Source organism: Prionailurus bengalensis, chromosome D4 (genome assembly GCF_016509475.1).
Source record: "Prionailurus bengalensis isolate Pbe53 chromosome D4, Fcat_Pben_1.1_paternal_pri, whole genome shotgun sequence".
NCBI classification, from domain to species: Eukaryota; Metazoa; Chordata; class Mammalia; order Carnivora; family Felidae; genus Prionailurus; species Prionailurus bengalensis.
In genome coordinates, this window is record NC_057359.1 from 91,329,199 (window position 1) to 91,351,005 (window position 21,807).

Consider the following 21,807-nt stretch of genomic DNA (forward strand, 5'->3'; position numbering starts at 1 on the left):
CCAGCAGCCAGCCCGGATGCGTCAACTGCAGAGTCTGGCCTCTCCACCTCCGTTTCCTTGGGCAACAGGCACCATCCCTGTGCCCCGCAAGGACTCGGCAAGGGCATCTGGGAGAAATGGTTTATTACCTAAAAGCAGCCCATCAGGGCGAGGGTACTACTTTGGTCCAAGTCCCTCGAATGACCCTCGGGGCTCTTCTGAGCAGTCCGGTGGAGGAAGAGTGAGGGTCTAGCAGCCTGGGTTCCCATTCCTCTCTCTGCTGTGTGGCCCTGGGCCAGCCGCTTTCCTTCTCTGGGCCCGTCTCCCTTGCTGCCCATTGAGGGGCAGGGGCTGCGAAGGTGGCATGACCGGGCAGCTGTGAAGTGACCTGAGTCCCAGGCCGAGGTGTGCTCACGCAGGATTGATGCTGAGAGGGTCCGGAGGGGGGCGGCGCGGGGGGCGGGCGTTCTCAGTCTGCAGGCTCCAGCCAGAGAGGGTGTATCTGCCTGAGCTGGCCCCAGGACGCTCCAGGGCTGTGCTGCCCGGTGGCCAGGGGCCTCATGTGGCTATTCAAGCATAATTTTCAATGAATCAAAATGATATACAAGAGAACATTTGGGTTCTCGGTCACACCTGCCACATTTCAGCTACACGTGGCTGCCATACTGCACGGATAGAGAGCACTGGCTCATCGCAGCAGGTTCCCCCGGGCTGCGCTGTCCCCCGGGGCTGCGGTCCCAGACAGCACCAGCCTCACTGAGCGGTGGGGAGGGGGGGACACACGCCCGATGGGCCGCAGCGGGCCCGGCCCCGGCTGGCTCTGCAAAGAGCAGCCGGATCTTCCTTCACGCTGCAGAAGCATTGGTCTCCTGGGCCCCCCCGCCACCCCATGCAAAGCCTCAGCAGCGCCCCCCATCGTGACCAGCAGAATGCTCCCACAGGTCCCCAAATGCCCCGCAGGGACAGGCTCCCCCAGCTGCCAATGGCTCTCCTGGTCCGCGGCCCCCGCCCCCCCGCCCACCCAGCCTGTCGTGCGGACGGAGAAACTGAGTCCCAAGGATCCCTGGTGCCCCCACCTTCTCTCCGCTCCGCTGCAGCGAAAGACAAAGCTTCTGATTACAAAGCACCCCCGTTTAGTCCCCCTCTAGCCCTTGTGACACGCACTGAAAACCACCAACAGTCTCCCTGGGACACGCACCGTTCTATTTTCTCCACACACACCCACCAGCCTCACGCACACACTCCACGTTTCCCTGATTTTTTGGGAGGTTCTGGGATGGAAGGCAGCCCGCTGTGTCCCGGGAGTCCCAGGCCAGAAACTTCTGTTTTTGTGGAAGATTCCTAACAGGGACTCGGGGAACCTTCAAGGGAAGATTCTAGACTAGAATCCAGGAAGCTCTCCCTCTGAGATTCGGAACTTTAGGGGGGGGGGTGTGGTGGCCCCCTTGAAAACCTGACTTGAATGGGGTGAGGAAGCCGCCCTCGGCACATTTGCTCATAAACAGAGGAGGTCTGGACCCAGAACGGACTCAGGAGCATCACAGTTGCCCCCGAGGTGGCCCCACTGTCCCCCAGTCCCCGCGGTCCTGGGTCTCGCCACCCCCCCACCCTCCCCTCTCCTGCCTCTGGTCTGAGCTACTCATCCAGTCCCAGCTGTGGGGCAGGCCCTGGGGGAGGCTCTGGGGCTGGACCCTGAACAGAACGTGGGGCCCTCCCGGCTTTCACGGGGGTACAGACGGTCAACAGACAATAAGGAAGCGAACAATATGCAGATAGCAGTGAGCATCGAGTAGAGCGGGACATGTGGGTGGCCACTGGGGACAGGCTTGTTGGGAAAGGAGAAAGTGACGCTAAAGTCCTGAAGGAGGTGAGGAGGGGAGTCCGAGAGAGCAAAGGCTGCGAGGTGCAGTGCGGTGGGGAACAGGGGGGAGGCGGGCAAGGCTGAGCGGGGGTGGGGGGGCCGCGGGAAGTTGAGAGGCCAGAGAGGCTGCAGCGGGGAGGCAGTGGCCGGTGGAGGCCGGCGCAGTAACCAGGAGCCAGGTGGTAGCCGTGGGGGGCAGGAGAGGGAGTCAGGCTCCAGATGTGCCCAGAGGGGAGAGCCGAGGAGATTCACCGGCAAATGCTAGAAACTGAGACAGTGAGGGACACCAGGACTCGTTCAGAAGAACCAGGCCGGCAGCCCGGAGGCCTGATGCTGTGGCACACGCTGTCTTCCCACCCCTTGTCCTGTGCCCAGGTGCCCCTGGCCTCTTGCGCATCCTCTCATGGTGGGTGTGGGGATGAGATGAGCACCCAGGCCCCATCCGGACTAGACGGTGCTCCCACCGGAGGAGGGAGGGTCCTCGGCAGGCAGGAGCCCCACCGAGGGTGTCCCCAAGCTGGGGCAGGGTGGGGAACATAAGGACCTTGCCCCCCCCCCCCGCCACCTCCCATCTGCAAATGGCCTGGCTGAGGCCCAGATGAGGCATGATCCTGGCCCTGGTCACACGGCAGGTCAGACCCACCCCAGGACCTTAGCACATGACGGGCTGCTTGTCCACAGTCACTCGGGGTATGATTCTAGCGCCTCTCTTTCCCCAGCACTTCCGTTGTCCCTTCTATCTGCCGTGCTGGAAGGAGGAGGGTGTGTGCCAGCTCCGGGCATGTGAGGCACCTGGGAATGGAGTGAGCTGGGAGTCACCCGGGCATTCTGCCGCCAGGGCCACTGGCCCCCCCTGGGGAGGCGGGCACCTCCTCCCTGCCAGCTGGGCTCCTGATGCACGAGCCACTGCAGACCCGAGCCATCTCCGGCAGCCCAGCAAGACTGGCACATAAGCAGGGGCCTCCCCACCTGCCCTCCCGGGGGGGCACTGCGCCCCCCGCCCCGGGGCCCCCTGAGCTCCAGGGACGGCTGGGGCCAGCACACAGGTTGAGTCTGAGGGCCCCTCTCCTCTCGACTCCCAGCCAAGCTCAGCCCAGAGTTCCTGAAAGGCAGTGCTCAGCCACCGTGAGGGCCATGGTGTCGTCGTCCAGTAAAACCTTCAAAAACAGGGCAACAGGTGTCTAGACCGGGGGTGAGAGAGGACTGGTCCGGGGACACTGGCGTGGGAACGCACGCACCCTGCCCTAAGCCACCGAGGCTGCATGCCCGGGGCCGTGGCCCCGCCTGGACCTTCGTGCGGCTGGCAGGAGAGCCTGGGAGGTGGCTCCCTGGCCTCTCCCACGTGGTGACCTGATGCCCTCCCCGGAGGGGCCGGGTTATTTCCCCGCGGCAGAGAAGCAAACATACCAACAGCGAGGGCTCGAGTCAAAGCTCCTGTCTCTGAGCTCAGCCCCTGAGGGAGCGGTCAGATGGGAACCTGGATCGCCCCCCGCCCCTCACACTTAGCCTCCCCCTACCCAGGACAGGCTGTGGGGGGAACACGTATCCCGGCCCAATCCAGGGCTCTGGGGCCAAACCGCGGAGCCCGGGGAAGCAGGCCAGGCCTTCTGGGAAGCCGTCTCCCCTCCTCTCCACTTCTGGCCCCTCGGGGTCCACTGGGCTTCCCCCAGACTCTCTCACGCGGGAGCCAGGCCTGCGTGTGAGCCGGGAGGCTACAGGTCTCCGGGTCTCCTCTGCCAGAGGCGCGCAAAACCCCGGAGGCCCAAGCTCCGCAGCCTGTGGTCTGGCGAGGGGGCCGAAGAGCTTTCCAAAGGCCATGTGAAACCCAAACATCTTCCCACGACTTCGACTTTATTAGCCTGACCTGTTCCAGTGCGGTCCACGGTGGGGCTGTGTACTATGTGAGCATCTGAAAGCAGCCGGGGCTCGCCAGGGACTGCCCCCTACCCCAGTGACCGTGTGGCTTCTGCGAGCGTCTGCGGGGACCCTGTCCTCCTTGTCCCCCGCACACCCGCCACCTTCTGCTCCCCAGAGAGTCAGGCATGCCGGGCAAGGCCGCATGGGCGGCCCCCGGGCTGCCTGGTGGGGGCCGAGATCCTGCTGGGGTGAGCCGGAGAGGTGACAGGGGAGGGACCGGGGACGGGGGCACGGGGCGGGACACACGCTTATCCTGGCCAGGAAGGCAGGGAGGAGGGTCACACAGGCAGATGTTAGAGAGCTCTGAAGGCCCAGAGAAGGGGTGCAGGGGAGTCACCCCCTTTAAAGACCCTGTGCGAGGCCCTTCCCCGGGGCCACAAGTGGAGAGAGCGGGGAGGCGGGAGCCACGTCCCAGTCACAAAGCAAGGACAGAGGCCACAAGGCAGGAGGGTCTGTCGGGCTCTCACCCGGCAACACGCCGCTCCTTCACGGACCTAGCGAACGACGTGCTCTTGGGGAAACTGAGGCAGGAGGTGGGGCTTCTGCATGGGCGAGGGAGGGCACCGATGTGAGACCCACCCCTCCCACACCCTGCTTCTGCTCACCTATTTCACCAGCTGGTGGTGCTCAGAACGCTTTCCCGTGTGAGAAACAGGTCAAGGCAGGAAGAATTTGCTTCCTGGATTCCCTCCTCTGCCAGCCTCTGGGAAACGGACCATCCTGCCCAACGGCCTGGCCGCAGGGACCCAGCCAAGCTGGCACCCCTGCTCTCTGCCTTTAAACTGCGCCCGAGGCAGACAGTACTAAACAATCCTCACTCTGTCCCTAATTCCAGATGCACCTGGAAACTCTCCAGCGGTGCTCTGCTCTGGACAGTCTGCTCGTGAGGCAGGCCTGGGGTACCAGGCAGATCCCTTTGCTTCCCTGCTTCCATACTGGGCTTACTAGGGGTTAACTACGCACCTTCTCAGAAGCTTCTAGAGGGCCACATGGCACGCTCCCTGAGCCCAAGACCTTGCAGCTTTGTTTTGGGGGGTAGGGGTGGACTAGAGGCCAGCCTCTGGTCAGTGACCATAGGACAGGCCCTCTGGGTCTCCAGTCCGCTCGGGTGGTATCTGTTTGGGGGGCGAGCAGCTCTGCACTAGGAGGGCGGGGAGGACCCCTGCTCTGGCCGGGTCCAGTCCTGGGCCAGGGCGGCGGGCCCCGTGGGGAGGGTCAGCGAGGGACGGAGCAGGTCTCAGCCTCCTGATGCACCGAGGCTCCGCCCCGTGGGGGGGGGTCAGTAGATTCCCTTCACCCTCTTGTTGTCAGGGTCGAAGGGAGACTTCAGGTGAGCCCGGGCAGGGTAGGCCACCCCCATCCGCTCCAGAGCATAGTCACCACTCTTCACAAAGTCCAGAGAGACCTGTTGCAGAACACGAGGGGGTGTGGGTCACCCGTTACCTGGCGGGTGCTGGGCTCCTATCTACCTGCTTCCCGGAGGGCGGGCTCGGCCTCACCTGTTCCCTCTGGGCGAACCCATCTCTGCGCCACGGGCCCTCCTCTGAACGCAAGAACAGCCCTGAGCCCATGGGAGCCCTGACTTGGACTTGACCGCCTGGGGCCCCAGCAGAGCCGCGGGCTGGCAGCCCGTGGGGACACCTCTAGCTGCAGAAAGTGTGGATCCCTGAGAAACCGGGGAACAGGAAAAGGACCGTGTGCCTAGACCCTGGGCACACTGGCTCCGCATGGGGATCCTGCCCTCTCAGTAGAGGGGCCGCACCCAGGGCCGGCCGTGGGCAAGGCACCGTGGGCTCTGCTCCTAGAGATCTCTTCTCTCCCAGCAATGCAGGACAGGCAGCCCGGGTCCCAGGACCCCCAGGGGCCCAGAGTGGGAGCCCCCTGCCCAGGCCTACCTGCCAGGCCCGGCACGTCCCTGGCACCCCTGCCTGGGCTGGTCTGACTCACACCCGCCTCCTCCTTGCTCATTCTTCCAAGCGGATCTCCCTCTGGGGCCTCTGCTGGCCGCACGTGGGGGGAGCTGCAGCCTGGGGTCCTCTGAGTGTCTAAGGCTGAGGCTGGAAAGCTCAGCCCCGGCTGGGTGAGCATCTCAGCCCCCCGCGGCCAGAGCCTTTCAGCGCCTCAGTTTCCCGGCTGCCACAGGGCTGGTGCAGACCTCCAGGGAGCAAGGCAAGCAGGCCCGGCCACAAAGGTGCTACGGCCGTGAGCTCCTCCCCCTCCTCGCTCGCGTCACGGCGTCCAGCCCATGCCACTGACACCCTTGTGACCAGCCAGCCAGCCAGGCAAGTGCTTCGAGCCCCCTCCCCGGGCTCTGACCCCTGCAGGCCCTCAATGGGCCCTTTCTCTGCCTCTGCGCCCCCTGCCGATGTGCAGGGAGGAGCCGGGCTCAGTGCAGGTCACTGGGGTTTGCAAATGGTCACGTGGCAAAATGTGTCTATGGCTGCACGTGTCCGTACGCGAGTACACGTGTGCGTGCATGCGTGTGCAGGCACATGTGGGACGAGGAAAGAGAGGGGGGGAATGCGCTCTTGGGAGGATGAGGTCCAGGCCTCTGCTCTCCCTGGCGCCCACCCCAGCCTCGAGGTTTGGGTCTCTGGCTCCAGGAGCAGAGGGCGTTAGCCCTGGCCCAGAGCCTCTTTCTGACCAAGAGAAGCCTGGAGCTCCCAAAGTCGGATTTTTTCAGAGAGAAAATACAGAAGTAGCCACTGACCCCGCCAGAGACGCGGCCCCATCAACCGTGACCTCGCCGCGCCCGGTCGCCCAGGTCCAGCATGGCGAAGGGGTGCAGGCGGCCCTGGGGCGCTGACAGGGAGCCTGACGGGGAGCCGAGCTTCCCTGGGCAGAGCCAGGGTGGGGGGTGGGGCGGACTCACCGACTGGCCGCTGGGGTCCCGGATGTAGCCGTAGGCGAGGGTCTTGTCAACGGCAAACCCGAAGTCAGCCCTCCGGACGTGGCCTACCACCTGGCCGTTTCTCCAGATGGCCTCCAGGCCAAACATGGGCACTTTTCTGGAAGAAGCAAGAGAGAGCTGGGGCCCCGGAGCCCCCAGGGGGGAGACCCGCGCCCTGGGGCCTGGAGCCACCCCAGTGCCTGGCCCCCAGGTCGCCAGGCACAGCGTCCAAGCGGATGCCCGAACGAGAACAGACCGCTGCCGGGCCCTGACTTCTGCGTCTGCAGGGACAGACCCCGGGTATTTGGGAAAGGCCCGCCGTTTAACTTGCTTTTCCTTGACTTCTGAATAACTGAAAGCCTTATGCCCCTGAGGCTTGTTTTACGGTGGTTCTTTCTCCCCAGGACGCTGCATCGTCTATCAAAAGGACTTTTCTTTAGTATGAATGCAGACTATAACATTTCTGAAAATTCAGAAGAGCAAACGCAGAGATTAGACTACAGACACAGATGCTCCAGCGCCCGGAAGTGCCTGGCATATTTAGTGCAAATCTCTGCGGACTCGTGCCTCTGGGTGTTGGGTCGGTGTTTGTGGAGAGCCTGACGGGTGCCCGGGGCCGGCCGCCCCCCAGGAGAGGGTGGCGCAGCCGTGTGGATCCTGCCCTGGGCAAAGGCGCGGGGACGAGGCGTGGGGGGCCTCTGGCTCTGGGCCCCGAGTGAATGAGGGAAGAGGGTGGGACAGACGGCGGTTCCGCGACAAACCCCTGCCCTTTTGTCCCACCCGGTCCTGTGGGGCACATGCTGTTTGCACGTGAGGAAACAGGCCGGGGTAGGGGGCATCCTGGCCGCGTCCTTCCTCAGGACCGGAACCGCCCTGGCTGCCTTGGTGGCCCTGCAGAGAACACCCGGGCTGTGGCGGGTGCATCGGAGGCTCCCGGAGCCAGACAGACATCAGGCTGCAGGTGCTTCCCGGAGGGCCAGGTGGCAGAGGGGCTCCGCAGGGCTCTGCTCCGTCTGCACCCCCAAACCGGAGCCTGGGCTGCTCCCCAGCAGGTGGACAAGCGGCGTGCGGGGGGGGCCGGTCTGACCGGAGCCCGGGGAGAAGCAGCAGGGCGATGACAAGCCACAGCTCGGCTCCCCCTCTGCCCCCCCTCGTGTCTCCTGACACTTCTGTTGACGGCTCCAGAAATCCGGGAGAATGGCCGCGTTCGTGGGAGCCTGTCAGCCGCAAATCAGCCAAGTGGAGCCGCCGCCCTGGAGACCGTTGCTACCCAGGTTCCCGCGAAGACACCAGCCTGGGACTGTCATTTCAGAGTCACCCCGCCCAGGTAGAATCCTGGGACAGCACGGGCCAGATCCCGAGGACATAACTGAGCCACCTGCTCAAAGCCCCCCGCTCCGGGGACAAGTGGAGGGGTCGGGTCCCGGAACGGGCTCTCCTTCCTGCGGCTGGGTTACCCCGTCCCTTGGCACCCCAGGTCTCCAGGCCGCGGCCTGGCCTTCCCTCCACCATCTGTCGTGGGGGGGATTTAACCGGAACATGGTGAGAAGTCACCACACGGTGACCAGGAAGCTGGGCCCTCAGCCCGGGTCCACCCACGGGAGGTGGCCTGGCGGCACCTTTGTCTTTCAAAAGCTGTGTGTGAGGAGGGTGTGTCCCAGCCCCCCGGGTCCCCTCGGGCCCTGCTGATCCCATCCTACTGGACGGACAGACGGACAGACGCAGGACCACGGCCACTCACTCGTCCACCGTGAAGCACACCAGACGTCGGCGGAGGCCCTCGGCCCGCTGCTTCTCCAGGGCCTCCCGCCCCAGGAAGGGGACCGCTGACTTGAGCTTACAAGTGAAGGCCAAGCCCGCCTCCAGGGGGCTGTCGTCGGGGCGCAGGTCTGCGTGCCAGTGCCGGTAGCCTGCGGGGAGGACACCCTGGGGTCGGTGCCCAGCTGACGTGGGGGGCGGGCTCCTCCTAGACCTGCAGAAGGTCCCCTGGGCGAGGCCCCGGGAGCAGATGCCCCTTCCAGCCTCTGCCCTGCCGGTGAGCTGTCAGGCAGGGACCCGAGCAGCTCTGCCCTCACATCCTTCCAACCTCCCGGGGAAACCCAGGCACCCAGTCCAAATCCAGCTCCGGCCCCACCCCCCCCCAAGGCTGGGCAAGCACCCCTCCCCCTCGCCCTCCAAGTGCTGCTGTCAGGGACCCCAGCCCCGGCCCCAGGCCTGCGTGGAAGCCACGGTCTGTGGGCAGTGCAGGGGTTGGTGGGGGGAAGGCTGGGGAGGCCGACAGAAAGGGGCAGGCGGGAAGGGGAGTGGGGCAGGGAAGAAGCACAGGGGCCAACCCCACCCCCCCTGCCTGCAGCGTGGCTCCGGGCAGCCCGGGGGCACCCTGTGGGCCCCACACACACCTTTCTCGATGCTCAGGGAGTCGATGGCCCGGTACCCGGCGTTGACGAGGCCGTGCTTGGTGCCTGCGGCCATCACAGCCCGGTACACGGGCACACAGGCTGGCTTGGGCACATGAAGCTCCCAGCCCAGCTCCCCCACGAAGGAGAGCCTCATGGCCCGCACCTGGGGGCACAGGGCACGACTCAGACCCAGGCTAGGGTCAGGCGACCCAGGTCGAGCGCCTACTGTCACCATTCTCACTAGCTGGCCCCGGCCCTGGCCGCCCAGCACCCAGGGATGGATGGGGTCTCCAAGGACAGAGCTCCAGACTGCTCTGGAAATCTCAAGGGGGAAAGAGGGGTGTCAGCACTGGGAGCAGGAGAAAGCGGACACACGGATCCCAGGCCTCACTCTTTTAAGTCACTGTGCACGTGTCCCGGGGCAGTCGTACCAAATGGCCACAGACCGGGGACTTAGAGGAGAAGTGTGTTCTCTCCCAGTTCTGGAGGCTTGAGGCCCCAAATCAAGGTGGCAGCACTCTGTGCTTCCCCCAGATGCTCTGGGGGAGGGTCCTTCCTGCCTCCTCCAGCCACAGGTGCTTCCTGGGCTTGTGGTCACATCCCTCCAGTCTCTGTGTCACACGGCTTCTCCTCTGTGTCTTCTCTACTTTGGTCTCTTATCAGGACACTTGTCCCTGGAGCCAAGATCCACCCTGGTCCTGGACGATCCTGTCTTAAGATTCTTACCTGAGTCACAACGTCAAAGACACTACGTCTAACTGAGGCCACACTCGGGTTCTGGGCGGGGGGCTAGGATGCAGGCACCTATTTTGGAGGCCACCATTCAGTCACCACAGTGACCTTCGGCAAGTCTCCTGGCCTCCCTCCGGCCTCCCTCTGGCCTCAATTTCGCCATCTGTAAATGGGATCAGGAGCCCGGCTCTGTCTGTTTTAAGAAGCTCTGAGGTCTGGGGCGCCTGGGGGGCTCCGTCGGTTAAGCATCCGACTTCGGCTCAGGTCATGATCTCACAGTTCGTGAGTTCGGGACCCGTGTTGGGCTCTGTGCTGACAGCTCAGAGCCTGGAGCCTGATTCGGATTCTGTGTCTCTCTCTTTCTGTGTCCCTCCCCAGCTTGCACTGTCTCTCTCTCTTTCTCTCTCTCTCTCAAAAATACACATCAATCAATCAATCACTTAGAAAAGAAGCTCTGGGGTCTGTCTGCGAGGGGGAGTTGCTGGGAGGTCGGTGGCCCAGCTCAGGGGCCACCGTGGCTGCACCCGATGGGTTCTGACACATCAAGAGGGGAAGCAGACAGGTGCTGAGTCGGCACTGTGGTTGCTCCCCGGCCTGGTCAGCCTTGGCCAGATGCTGGGCTCTGAAGACACACATAGCCTCTGCCCCCCCCTCCCCACTCCATGCCCCGGCCTGGAGTCTTAGAAGGCCAGAGCCAGAAGCACAGGCCAGTTCTCTGGCAACCACGCTCAGGGTGGGCAAGTGTTGGGCAGGAAGGTGCCTGCCTGGGAGGGCCCGGCCCGGCTGGCAGGTGACAGAGCTTCCCACTGCAGACAGGCCTTCCCGGAGAGCAGGGGCCAGGGCACCGAGCTGGAGCAGGTGCGCAGGGGAGGACAGAGAGAGAGGGGCATACAGTGGGGTCGAAAGGACCTTTGTGAGGACCACTTCAGTGACAGCTGGGCCCCAGGGGCCAGCAAGGGACTGTGCGTCCCCAACGCCCCGGAGAAGACAGTGCTGTTGACACAGTGTTCCCTGGGCTACGTTCTGCACACACATTCCGTCACTGGAGCACTTCTCCCACATGGTGGCAGAGACCCATGTAAACAACATCCAGGGGATGATGCAAAAACAGAGGCCCAGAGGTGCCACGCGTCTCTGATGGGGCAGCTGGCCTCTGGGTACCAGGCTGGCGGCTGTGTGGGGGCCACAGCCAGCAGCGGGCAGCGCCCTGCCCGCTGGCCTGTGACCTGTCCTGTATGGTTGGTTTGCTTACTGGTCATTTACAACCCAGCCACAGTGCCTGCTTCCTGGCCTTCGGGCAAATCCTCGAGTCCACGGTGTCCCCGGGGGTAAGGCCTGAGCCCGCAGCTCCAGGACCGTCCTTGTCACAAGAGGGACATGGAAAGTACAGCAAAGTGCAGAGCTCACGGGGAGGAAGGAGCCTACCCCATCGCTGCCGCGAGCCTGTGCGGCTCCGACTGGATTACTGTCTACACAGGAGGGGGCGGAGGCCACTCTCCCGAGCACAGACCCAGCTCCTTACAAACCTGACAGAGGTTTGTGACTTTAATCACATTGCTGCCGAGGGGTTGGATTCTGAAAGCTCTGGAAACAGTGAACATTTGCTCTGAGTTGCCATTTGCCCAGGCCTCTCAAAAAACTCACAATCGACACAGAAAACGTACTGTTGACATTTCCCTGCTTCCCTAGTGCAAGCCGTGGGCCCCTGACAAAGATTGCCTGTCAACGGGGTTCTAATTTTAGACAGCCCACGGAGGAGCTTGGGGCTCAAAGCCAATCTCGTTTTGAAATAGGAAAAATCATTTTTAAAGCTCCCCCATTAATGGTCCAGGTTCGTGTCAGACACACACGGTCCCAGTTAAGTGAGAGGGTCAGGCCCTGGGGCTCCGTGATTTCATCGGGGGAAAGCCTCTTCCCAGCCTCTTCCACGGCTCCCAGGAACCCCACCCCCACCCCCCGCCCCACTCCCCGGGGCCAGGGGCCGGCTGCCTGGCTCTCTACTGCACCCTTGTGCTCAGGTTCAGCACACAGTAGGTGCTAAATAAATACTTCCCAAACGATGGAGTAAAACAGGGCCAGATGGGCCTCTGCTTCTGGCAAATTGAGGGAGTTTGGGGAAGCCCAGGTGCGTCTCTAAGTTCACAGAATTGCTGGTTTTCAAGACATTTTGCATTTGTTTCCCCTGAAGCAGTGGATTTGGGGGAGGGGGTGCTCATTTCTTCCGAGCAGGGACACACAGTAAAGAGGAAAAGCTAAAAATGAGGATATCTGGGTCATGGGCCCTGGTCAGCCTCTCCTCCCTGCCTCAGTGCCCCCATCTGATAGATGGGAGAGGACAGTGCTTCTGATCATCGAGTTCAGGGGAAGCATGGTGCCTGGGACACAGTCGCCTGCCAGCAAAGACTGGGTTGGACTGACTCCAAAAGCAAGCCCCAAACCGAGGCAAACCCCCTTGCAAAACAGAGCCCCACTCTCTTACAGGAGCCACAGGCCCTGGACGAAGTCACAAAATCATGGAAGGTCATCAGGAAGGACCTTAAATCAGGACCCTTCTCTCACCCTAAAGGCCCCCCAAGATACTGTTGGAATTAATGAACACAGGCTCAAAATCAACACACAAAAATCAATGGGGTTTTTATACCTTAGCAATGAACAATCCAAAAAGGAAATTTTTACAAAACCCCATTTATAATAGTATCAAAAAGAACAACATACTTAAAAAGAAACCTAACTATGGAGGTAAAAGACGTCTACACCGAAGACTACCAAACTTTGCCAAAAGAAACGAAAAAAGGTATGAATAAATGGGAAGACATCCCATGTTCATGGATTGGAACACAGTATCATTATATCAATACTACCCAACGCGATGTGCAGATTCACTGTATCCCTATCAGAATCCCAGGGACACTTTTTGCAGAAAAGAAAAATCCATCCTAGCATTCATACGGAATCTCAAGGGACCCCAAACAGCCAAAGCAATCTTGAAAAGGAGTAAGGCTGCAAAACTTGCAGTTCCTGATTCCAAAACTAACTACAAAGCTCCCATAATCGAAAAGCGTGTGGTACTGGCATAAAATCAGACAAACAAACCGATGGAATAGAAAAGTGGGCCCAGAAATAAACCTTCACGTGTGTGGCCAAACGATCTCCAGCAAGGCTGCCAAGACCACTCAATGGGGAAGGGACAGTCTCTTCATCAAACGTGTTGGGGAAACTGGACCTTCACATGCGGAAGAATGAAGCCGCATTTGCGCCATATACGAACATTAACTCAAAATGGATTAAAGACCTCACTGTACGTCTTAGAACTGTAAAACTCCCAGGAGAAACAGGGGAAAGTTTCATGACATTGGACTTGGCAATGATTTCTTGCATATGGCACCAAAGGCACAGGTAACAAAAAGCAAAATTAGTCAAATGGGGGCTACGTCAAACACGAAAATGTCTGTGCATCGAAGGAAACAGCCAACAGTGAAAAGACAACCTACAGAGAGGGAGGAAATATTTACAAATCATATATGTAATAAGGGGTTAATAACAAGCATACATAAAGAACCCCTACAACTCAACACCAACAAAACAACCCGACTGAGAAACGAGGAAAGGATAAACAGAACTGGGGTCTATCCATACAATGGAATATTATCATCCAATAAAAGGAAGATTTTGACACCTGCTACAACACGGATGAACCTTGAGGCCATCGTGCTAAGGGAGATAAGCCAGACACAAAAAGGCAAGTCCTATATGATTCCACTTCCATGGAATTAAACTAGTCACACTCATAGAGACGGAAGGTAGCTGGTGGTTACCAGGAGCTGGGGACAGGGCAAATGGGGGTTGTTGTGTAACTAATATGGAGTTTCAGTTTTGCCAGATGAAAAAGTCCTGGAAATCTGTCGCACAACAATGTGAATCCAGTTACTACTACTCAACTACATGCTTAAAAAAGGTTGAAATGGTAAGAACAGAACCAACACCCTTTTCTCCATGGATGGGCACCTAAAGCCCAGGGGGACTGGGGGACTGCTTTCTTAATGTTTTGGGTGCCAGGAGCAAGGGAAGGGCAGCAGACGCTCATGCTGACACCGGTCCATGACGGGCCAGCCACCCACAGAAGCGGCAGGCACCATGGTGGCCGAGAGCGTGAGCTCGGGTTTAACTCTGAGTCCCCAGGGGCGCCTGGGCGGCTCAGTCCGTCGAATGTCCGACTCTTGATTTCCGCTCAGGTCGTGATCTCACAGTTCGTGGGACTGAGCCCTGTGTTGGGCAAAGCGTGGAGGTTGGCTTAGGATTCTTTCCCTCGTCCTCTCTCTCTCTCCCCCTGCTCCTCCCCCCTCAAAAAAAATAAACTTTTAAAAATAAAAATAAAAATAAAAATAAATAAGTAAATAAAAAGTTCCCTGGTGACTGATGTCCCTCTGAGTCTCTTCTGCAAACCCAGGATGATAACAGTATGTCCTTCTTGGGGCACCTGGGAGGGCTCAGTGGGTCAAGGGTTCCACTTTGGCTCAGGTCACCATCTCTCGGTTCATGGGTTCGAGCCGCCGCCTCAGCTCAGATCAAAGGCCACGCAGGGGCCCCCGGGCAGGGGAGGCCACGTGGCTCCCGTGGGATGCCCTGGGCACGTGCGTCACCAGAACAAGCCCGGAGTGTGCCTTTCCGGGTAAATATCGCAGGAGGGCTCCGGCAGCTGTGCCCACGGACTCAGGCCAGCATGTCCAACCTTTTCAGATCACATTAGCTCATGGCAGTCTTACAAGTTTCCAGGCATCTGGTTGTGTAACAGCACCCCCAACACCCCATGCACATCCTCCCAACTCAGCCATCTCTTACATAAATGAGGATTCCCAGGGACCCTGGAGGCAGGGGGTGGGCAGAGATCAGAGCATGGGCGGCCCTCTGCAGGGGCCTGAAGTCCTGAACCCCCAGGAAAAGGGGAGAGAATGTTGGCGACAGGTTCAAGGATCTTCATTTTTCAACCTCCCTGGAGGCTCCCAAGACATCCTCGATTCTAATAATGATCTGTCTGCAGGGGGGATGTGCAATTTCCCCCAGCGGTCTGGTCCAGAAGGCTGGGTGTGCAGTGGGGGTGGTGGCTCTGGGGAAAGTGATTATGGTAACGAAGAGAGTGGTGATGGCAGGAGTTGGGGGGCGTGGTGAAGGGGGTGGGGGTGGGGGGGTGGGAGAGGATGTTTGCAAACCAATTTCCAAGAATAAGGATAAATAAAAGGTATGATGCTCAAATCACACGTCAAAAACTTGACCTTCAGGGCGCCTGGGTGGCTCAGTTAAGCGTCCGACTCTTCATTTCGGCTCAGGTCGTGATCTCACGGTTCGTGAGTTTGAGCCCCACATTGGGCTCCGCACTGACAGTGTGGAGCCTGCTTGGGATTCTCTCTCTCCCTCTCTCTCTGCCCGCCCCCCCCCCCCCCATGTGCACGCTCTCTCTCAAAATCAATCAGTCAACAACAACAACAAACGGGTGATATTAAAAATAAAGAGAAGAAAACTTGACCCTTTCTGAGGATCTGAAAAGCTCCACAGAAGCTGTCCAACCCTCGGGGTCCTTCTTCCAGGCCCCCGGAAGGCCAGATGCGCCGCAGACCCTACCCCCTGCGCTCCTTAGCGGAAAGCACACCTCGCCAGCCAGCCGCCCCTGGAACCGCAGATTTCAAGCCACCCTGGATAGTCCCTGAGCTGTCTACACCACAGAGCACAGTAGAGCGAGAACACCACTCATTCCCTGCAGAGAAAGGACAGAGCCCTACCCCAGGGGAGCTTCCAGAACCTCTGAAGCTCCTGCCCCGGACGCCATCCAGACGCGTCTTCACCTCACGCTTTCACGGCAAGAAGCCACCCGGTCCCCCAGGGGGTGCCTTGAACAGTGGCTGTGGCCACACGGCGGCTTTCTCCACCACACCCACGGGACCCGCCCCCCGCCCCCCTGGCTTCCCAGAGCCACGGACGAATCTGGGCATGTTGTGCGAGGCGACTTCTTAGGCAGCCGCTAAAACCCCGCTGTCAAATGAATACAGGCTCTGAGAAGCTACAGGCAGCTCTGTGTGAAGGCCCGAGCCCCCGACTGTGCGCGTAACGCATGCAGGTGGGAGAACATTCCAGCCCGAGCTAATCGAATCCCAACGCTGCCACGGCGAGCCCTTCACACCGTCGGGAGGAGAAATTCAATTTCCTTTTGACCTGAAATTAATTTTCAGAAGACAATCACTTTATCACTGTGCCTCGTGACGGGCCTCGTGACGAGCTTCCAGAGGGGGCCCCCCGTCCTCGGCCGAGGCGCCAGGAACACCACGTCTCCCCCGGTAACCACGCTGGGAGAGTGCTTCCCACTGGGACCCTCGCTGGCCTCGAGGCCAACATGTGAAGGCAAGGACATCTGGTCAGTCTCCTGCCAAGGAGACGCTTCCCTCCTCCCTGCCCTTCCTCTAGGAATGCGAGGCTCAGGGAAGCTGGGGGCCCGAGATCTTGGGGAGTTGTTGCAAAACCAGGACGCGGCTCAGCCGGGGTCGTTGACCCGTCTGTCGGCCGTGAGTGTGGGTCACGGCGGGCGGTGGCAGGGTCCCGCTCGCCGCCCTGGGCCCCGGCGGCGGTCGGGGCTCCGGCCCCCAACATTCCGCACATTGTGACCAGGAGGCCTTGCCGGCTACACATTCCTCTTTTGCATCTGGTTGGCTGGAACCCAATTACCTCCCGTACAACTTGGCCCGGCCCACGCTCTGGCCCAGCACCTCTTCACGCGGAGGGATGTGGCGTCGGTACGTGCTGAAGCCGGGGCAAGATATTATTTGGGAGAATATGAAATCCCCCTGGATTCAGAGAGAGTTCAGGCTGTCTGGACAGACTTGCAGGGCAGCCCAGAAAGGATTTTAGACACCGTCCAGGCTTCGTGCTACAGGTGAGGAAACCGAGGCCAGGAGAGGTGGTCCCAGAAGGCCGGGGCAAGACTAGAGGCTCCCAGCTCTGTTGAGCACTGGGGTGACTTTGTTCCCGAACCCTCGGGTTCTGTGCTGACCCAGCTCCCGCCCCTCCCCCCCCCACCCCCCCTGCCTGTGAGGCCACCACGGGGCCGAGGGCAGCTCAGGTCCCGCAGCCTGAGGCCCGGCCAGCGGCTGACTTCCCCACTCCCCTTCCTGGACAGTGGATGGGGAGGCCATTGCACCCTAGGCTTGGACCATCCTGGAACAGGGGGCCTGGGCCATTCTGAGGTCAGCAAACCCCGTCACATCACCACTAGGGAACCTCAGCCTTTGCTCCGTGTGGCCCACACCTCCATCGCCCCGGGGAGGGGATAGCCGGAGGTGGGATTTCGGCACGTCTGGGGCCCCAGCTGGGCACCAACCTACCCCACCCTCGTCGCACCCGTCGAATGTTCCTGCCCTGTTTCTGTCATGTCTAGGAGCGGGCCCACCAGGCCCCCTGGGGGACTCCCAGCCCCTAGGGCAGGATGGGGTCCTCCCAGTAGGCCACAGGCCAGGCTGCAGTGACCTCACCTCCAGGCTGTTTGACGTGACCTCCAGAGCAGCAGGGAGGAGGAGGGACCGGAAGAGGGCTGTGTGACACAGCCAGGCGCCAGGCAGACTCTGGGCTCTGCACTCGCCCAACTGCTCAGCCCCCTAAAGGCCCCGCAGCATCCAAGGACACACACACACACACACACACACACACACACACGAGTGACCCCGCGGGACATGAAATCCGTGTGCTTGGAGACTGGCCGCTCTTCCTAAGGAGTGAGGCAGCGTCCCCCTGCCCTGGGCGCTGGCTGTCACGTCCCCTGTAGGAGCCGCTATGCGCTTCTAGCCAGGCAGTGGAGAGAAAGAAGCCTGTGCTGGTCACCCCCAGGGTGTGTGCTCCTTTCGTCCTGCCAAGGGGGTCAGGGGGCCGTGGGATGAGGGACCCCTGTCCCGGGGCCGGGCCCCTCCCCAGCTGAGAGGCCCGAGTCCCCTCCCTTGCCCTGCCACAACTCCATCCTCCCTCCTGGGAACCTGTTCCCGGGACCTTCCTCGCCGCCATGTCAGCTGCCCGGGGCGTGACCAGGCCCCGTCTCCGATGCAGGCGGGGCTGTGCTGCTGAGTCCTTTCTGCCCCCACCCTCACCCCAGCTAGGCTGTGAGCCAGGCTGTGGAGGAGGGAGGGGCGCATCCCAGGGCCTCCGGGTCCGGCTTACGGCCGGCCCGGCACCCGTGAGGGGGTTGCTCCTAGCCAACAAGCCCGGAATTAATTCTAGAGCCAGGTGGGGGCGCAGGGGCTGGGTGGTAGAGGGCACAGGTGCGGGGAGGAAGGTCAGCATCGGGACTAGATGCTGCGGTTTGGTCAGGACTCAGAGGAGAACCCGAATTGGCCAGTGTGAGCTGAGGATGCCAGTCTCTCGCAGGCGGGACCCGGCTTGGCAAGCTCTGAACTTCTGCGCCCCTCCCACCAGAGGCCTAGGACAGCGCGGGGCACGGGGAGGAGACAGAAGCTACCAAAGGACCCCACCATGGAGCGACCCAGCAGGCCCGGACTGTGTACGTGGGACACCTCTGGGTCTGGGTCTGGCTCCGGCTCTGAGGGACCCGCCGTAGGTCAACGATCAGAGTCCTAATAGGGCCACCGTCAAGGGGAGCTCATCCCCAGGCTATTCCCAAGCACGACGCTGCTCAAGGAGCCGAGAGACGACCACAGGGGTTTTCAAAGTGGCTCCTGGAGAATGTTTAAAGGGACCGGAACACTGTCACCGCCGTCATCAGAGAAGAAACCTGCGCACACATGCTGTCTTCTGTTTTAAAACTTACAGACGCAGGTCGGGGAAAGCAGATGCGATGTCAACCTGTTGACCTCGGCTCTGCCGGGGGCAGAGTCACAGGGACCTCCGTGTCCTTGCTCTCGGGTTCCAAACGTCCCCAGTATCTACAGTGAGACGCGGTGCCCACCATCCCCTCAGCCGGACTCCGGCAGGCGGGCTCTGGGCTGGCACCTCGTGCGAGGCCCCTGCTCACACACCAGCCACCCCCGGGCCAAGGGCGGAGGGAAGACACTCAGGTCCAAGGTCACACTCAAAGGGGTCACGCTAGAAGGGAGCGCTGACTCCAGGCCCCTCTCCTTCTTAACCACCACACCGAACGTTCATTCATAAAGTAATAAAACACTTTTTGACAAAACCAGGAGGTCGGTTCCAGAGGAGACAGTGAGAAGCCGCCCCATCGGTGTCCTGTGCCTGGACCCGGGCATCCCATGACACCCTCACCTTGTGTCTGGCCTCTGTTACCCTAGGGAGGGGGGTCATCCCGGAGTCTGGCCCCGCTTCCCCTCGGCCCGAGACCTGACCCAGCCCGGCTCCCCGGCCCTGCCGGCCAAAGTGCAGCCAGACGGCCACGGGCCAGACCTAGGGAGGCAGCCAGGGCTGAGAAGGGCCGGCCCCCGGGGCGGGAGACGGCTGAAGTACACTGGCCAAGAACAAGCCCCAGGTGCCTCGTTGGAGCTGCCTGGGCTGGGAAGGGAAGTGCTCCCACCTGGTGCTCTCCCCCACTCCCCCACCCCAGCCACACGCGGGCCGAGCGGACACCAAGCCTCTCAACTCCCCGAGCCAGAACCCAATCCCAGATGGGGCTGGACGCTGCATGGACCCCATGGGGGCCCACAGCCCAGCTGCCGTCGAGGCCCGCTGGATGCCTGCCGGGGGCCTGGGTCGAGCTGTGCCGCTTTCTCTTTTTTTTTAATATTTTTTTTTCAACGTTTTTAAATTTGTTTTTGGGACAGAGAGAGACAGAGCATGAACGGGGGAGGGGCAGAGAGAGAGGGAGACACAGAATCGGAACCAGGCTCCAGGCTCCGAGCCGTCAGCCCAGAGCCCGACGCGGGGCTCGAACTCACGGACCGCGAGATCGTGACCTGGCTGAAGTCGGACGCTTAACCGACTGCGCCACCCAGGCGCCCCAAGTGTGCCGCTTTCTCAAAGCACCCACCCTCTCTGGTCCTGGCAAGCAGCTCTGCACAAAGGAGGCAGGAAGCAAGCTAGACAGAGTAGACAGAGACCCCTCCCCCTCAGCTTCCTGTCCCTCAGCTCCGCCTCCGGGGAGTGAAGGTCAGTGCTCCCCTGCTCTGCACACGCGCCTTTGTCCCCATCCTCTCTCTGGCGGCCTCCTCAGGACCCAGTGCTAACAGGACCCAGGTTGGGCCCCGAACTCCAGCCCCTCTGCAGGCCAGGATCCCACTCTTCCACGACCCGGACGAACATGGAGGCAGAGGGAAGGGAGAGGTGCACCCCCCGCCCGGCTGTCCATCCACCCCCACCCCACCCCCCAGCCTCCGCCTGACGGCCCTGTCCGTTTCGTGGACGCGTATCTGTGTGCTTTAATGCTTCACTAGCTGAGGGCCGGGGGCGCTCTGCCCAACCTCTCTGAGCTCAGTTCCCTACATCATGAGCTGCCGTAGGGCCTGGGCCAGCACACCTGGCCGTGACCCTGACCGCCACGCGGGATAATCCCAGACTAGCTGTTCTCCCTGGGCAATTCTGCCCCCTGGGGACACTGGGTCGCGTCTGGACACATTTGTGGTGGTCACTGCTGGGGGTGCTCCTGGCATCGAGTGGGTGGAGGCCAGGGGTGCCCCTCAGGCCAGCCTCCGGCCTCCCGAACGTCCACAGTGCTGAGGCTGAGGAGCCTCGTAATGGAACCTTTGGGTACTCGTGAGCATTAAGTGGGACCCGCGCACGCCATGTGCTCAGAACGGGGCCTGGTGCCCAGCAAGCCCCCGGCAAATAGTGGCCGAGGCTCCCTTTACTGTCTGCTCCCTCCCTCGGCCTCGGGGAGTCAGAACGGAGCCCAGGATGCTTCATTTCCAACAAGGACGCTGAGGCGCCAGGAAGGGACGTGCTGGCCCAGAGCTGGACCCGGCCCTGGTCCCCCCTGCCCACCGCCCCCACCCGCCGTGGTCTCCGAAGAAACCTCCTGCCAGAGCCGGGTCCCATAGAGCCCCGACACCGGCCACAGTGCCGGAAGCCTTGGGTCCCGGGACTCGCACTTTCTGGAACCGGGAGCAGCTCGAGAGGAGCACCCACACACATCCACAACACCACGTGGGCGCGGGGTGGGGGGTGGAGAATGCCAGGGAAGGCCAAGTGCCTCCCCAAAGGCCACGGAGCCCAGCCACGGTAGCAAACCGCTCTGCTGTCCCCAGACCTGTCGTTTCCAACGCAGTGGAGGAAGTACAGGCCACCCTGACCCGAGAGGACATGATGCCCCGTGCCTCTGACGAGGGGACGCTGAGGGCGGCTGTGTGGGTGTCGAGGGTGTCTTTCCTGGTGGAAGCCTGGGGGTGAGCCCCCAGCATGTGCGGGGCACTGGGCAGAGCACCGGTGAGGCCTGACTTGGACCCATCACCCCTCTGGAGTCCGAACAGCCCGTGGGCAGGACCATCTAAGTCCCCACGGCAAAGGGGGGCACAGAGGCTCCCAAGCCCGGGCCCCAGGCACTCTGCCGCCACCCACAACCCAGGAGAGGCCGCCCGTTGGTACCTACCAGGTGCCCGGCGGCTCTCACCAGCTTGTGGGTGGAGAAAGGAAAAGCCTCATCGCTCAGGTCTGCGTCCAGCACCTCCTGGAGAATGGCCCGGCTGTGGGCAAGAACAAAGTCGGCTGGTCAGTCAACAAACTCTTGCTGAGCACTCGTGGGCGCGGGCTCTGGGCCAGGAAGGCACTGGGGACAGAGCAGTGAGCAGGACGAGTCCCCGTCGCCGTGACTCAGACGGACAACGGACAGGTATTAGTAACAGCACACCAAGGGAAGCACCTGCCAAAAATCCAGTCCGCAAGAAAGCCCGTTCAGCGGCAACGATGATGGGCGGTGAGCCCAGCCCGGGTAGAGACCAGACTCACCCGAGCTCCTGGGGCAGTGGCCTGACCATCTAACGCCCCCAAGTGCCCCCCAAGTCCCAGGGCAGGAGCCTAGTTTGCGAGTTCCCTGAGGGCAGGGGCTGCCCTCCTCACCTCCCGCACCCCAGCACCGGCACCCGGGAGTCCGGCTCTCG

The 21,807-nt window shown here is 61.5% G+C and overlaps 1 protein-coding gene across 2 annotated transcripts in view; it reads right to left on the bottom strand.

Annotated features, from left to right (window-relative positions):
• Positions 1-3,670: 3,670 nt before the first annotated feature.
• SARDH (sarcosine dehydrogenase) overlaps positions 3,671-21,807 on the bottom strand; it is a 62,987-nt gene continuing 44,850 nt past the window's right edge. For both annotated transcript variants that reach the window (XM_043566988.1, XM_043566989.1), the window contains 5 exons: positions 21,300-21,393; positions 9,047-9,209; positions 8,389-8,557; positions 6,630-6,765; positions 3,671-5,162 (listed from right to left, as the gene is read on the bottom strand). In XM_043566988.1, coding sequence (XP_043422923.1) covers positions 5,037-5,162; positions 6,630-6,765; positions 8,389-8,557; positions 9,047-9,209; positions 21,300-21,393 — 688 coding nt within the window. In that variant the 3' untranslated portion in view covers positions 3,671-5,036. The remainder of the gene's footprint in view (positions 5,163-6,629; positions 6,766-8,388; positions 8,558-9,046; positions 9,210-21,299; positions 21,394-21,807) is intronic.